The sequence below is a fragment of the Fulmarus glacialis genome, unplaced genomic scaffold (genome assembly GCF_000690835.1).
Source record: "Fulmarus glacialis isolate BGI_N327 unplaced genomic scaffold, ASM69083v1 scaffold39310, whole genome shotgun sequence".
Lineage (NCBI taxonomy): Eukaryota > Metazoa > Chordata > Aves > Procellariiformes > Procellariidae > Fulmarus > Fulmarus glacialis.
The window spans coordinates 1,467-1,822 of NW_009190288.1; the positions used below are offsets into that span (position 1 = coordinate 1,467).

Here is a 356-nt window from a genome sequence, read left to right on the forward strand (position 1 = left end):
TCCTCCAAAAAATAATTCCTCAACGGCGGCACGTTGGATAAAGCCTGCGGGAGAGGAGCTGGGAAGAATCCCCGCCGGCCCCGGGGAGGGAGTTTGGAGGGTTTCCACCCCAAAAATGAAGCCTGGAGCCCCCCCCCGGGTGATACCTGAAGGACGGCATTGGCGTAGTCGTTGGCTTTGATGTTGTTGAGCCCCACGATGCCGGGTAGGTACGTGGTGCCGTCGTAGGCACGAGAGAGCTTGGCCTGCTTGTCCAGGTTGGTGATCTGCTGCGCGGTGAAGGTGGGCTTCAGCACGTACTGCGGGAGAGAAACGGTGTCGGAAAAGGTCGGGGGGGACACAGAACTAGTGTGGCC

The 356-nt window shown here is 60.1% G+C and overlaps 1 protein-coding gene across 1 annotated transcript in view; it reads right to left on the reverse strand.

Annotated features, from left to right (window-relative positions):
• USP39 (ubiquitin specific peptidase 39) overlaps positions 1-299 on the reverse strand; it is a gene marked incomplete at its 5' end in the record, with an annotated part of 1,315 nt that extends 1,016 nt beyond the window's left edge. The window contains 2 exons of the mRNA XM_009585098.1: positions 3-44; positions 147-299. Of these exons, the coding sequence (XP_009583393.1) occupies positions 3-44; positions 147-299 (195 nt within the window). The remainder of the gene's footprint in view (positions 1-2; positions 45-146) is intronic.
• Positions 300-356: the final 57 nt, after the last annotated feature.